The sequence below is a fragment of the Sinocyclocheilus grahami genome, unplaced genomic scaffold (genome assembly GCF_001515645.1).
Source record: "Sinocyclocheilus grahami isolate Dianchi unplaced genomic scaffold, SAMN03320097.WGS_v1.1 scaffold36497.1, whole genome shotgun sequence".
Taxonomy (NCBI): Eukaryota; Metazoa; Chordata; class Actinopteri; order Cypriniformes; family Cyprinidae; genus Sinocyclocheilus; species Sinocyclocheilus grahami.
The window spans coordinates 657-1,465 of NW_015522718.1; the positions used below are offsets into that span (position 1 = coordinate 657).

Here is an 809-nt window from a genome sequence, read left to right on the forward strand (position 1 = left end):
TTTATTTGCTGGTAATTTTTCTATTTGCATGTGTTTTCTGAAGTTGCAACGCGTTGGGCTCTCTCTCGGCCACCGTAGCTATAACTTTACATTTATCTAATTTTTTTAATGATTTAATTATATTGTAACATTTTTTTAACTTTAATTTCAGGTCTAATGGAGGAGAAGAAACATAATGTCAAAACTAGAGGAAAAACTCACTCACAGACTGAAAGTATCTCTTTACTGAAAAGAAGAGACAAGAAAAGGATCACGTGCACTCAGTGTGGAAAGAGTTTCACATACAAACACAATCTCGAGAGACACATGAGGATCCACACTGGAGAGAAACCATTTACATGTGATCAGTGCGGGAAGAGTTTCAGACAATCATCAAACCTTAAGAGACACATGAACATCCACACTGGAGAGAAACTGCACGAATGTGATCAATGCGGAAAAACATTTTTGTGGGCTTTAAGCCTGAAGAATCACCTGAAAGTTCATTCAAAGGAGAAACCACATTCATGTTCTTTCTGTGGAAAGAGTTTTTCAGATCTGCAGAGTTTAAAAGTTCATCAGAAGATACACACTGGTGTGAGAGAATATATGTGCTTTGAGTGTGAGAAGACTTTTATGACAGCTGAACATTTGAAGCGGCACGAGAGGATCCACACTGGAGAGAAACCTTACACGTGTTCACACTGCGACAAGAGATTCAGTCTGTCAGGAGACCTGAAAACACATGAGAGGATTCACACTGGAGAGAAACCTTACACGTGCTTACACTGCGACAAGAGATTCAGTCGGTCAGCACATCTGAAAAGACA

The 809-nt window shown here is 39.3% G+C and overlaps 1 protein-coding gene across 1 annotated transcript; it reads left to right on the forward strand.

The window, feature by feature from the left end:
* Positions 1-154: 154 nt before the first annotated feature.
* On the forward strand, positions 155-804 carry LOC107580574 (gastrula zinc finger protein XlCGF49.1-like; the record flags this gene model as incomplete). The annotated part of the gene is made up of 1 exon (XM_016266253.1): positions 155-804. A coding segment is annotated over exon 1 (648 nt), but the record flags the coding sequence as incomplete, so codon positions are not given.
* Positions 805-809: the final 5 nt, after the last annotated feature.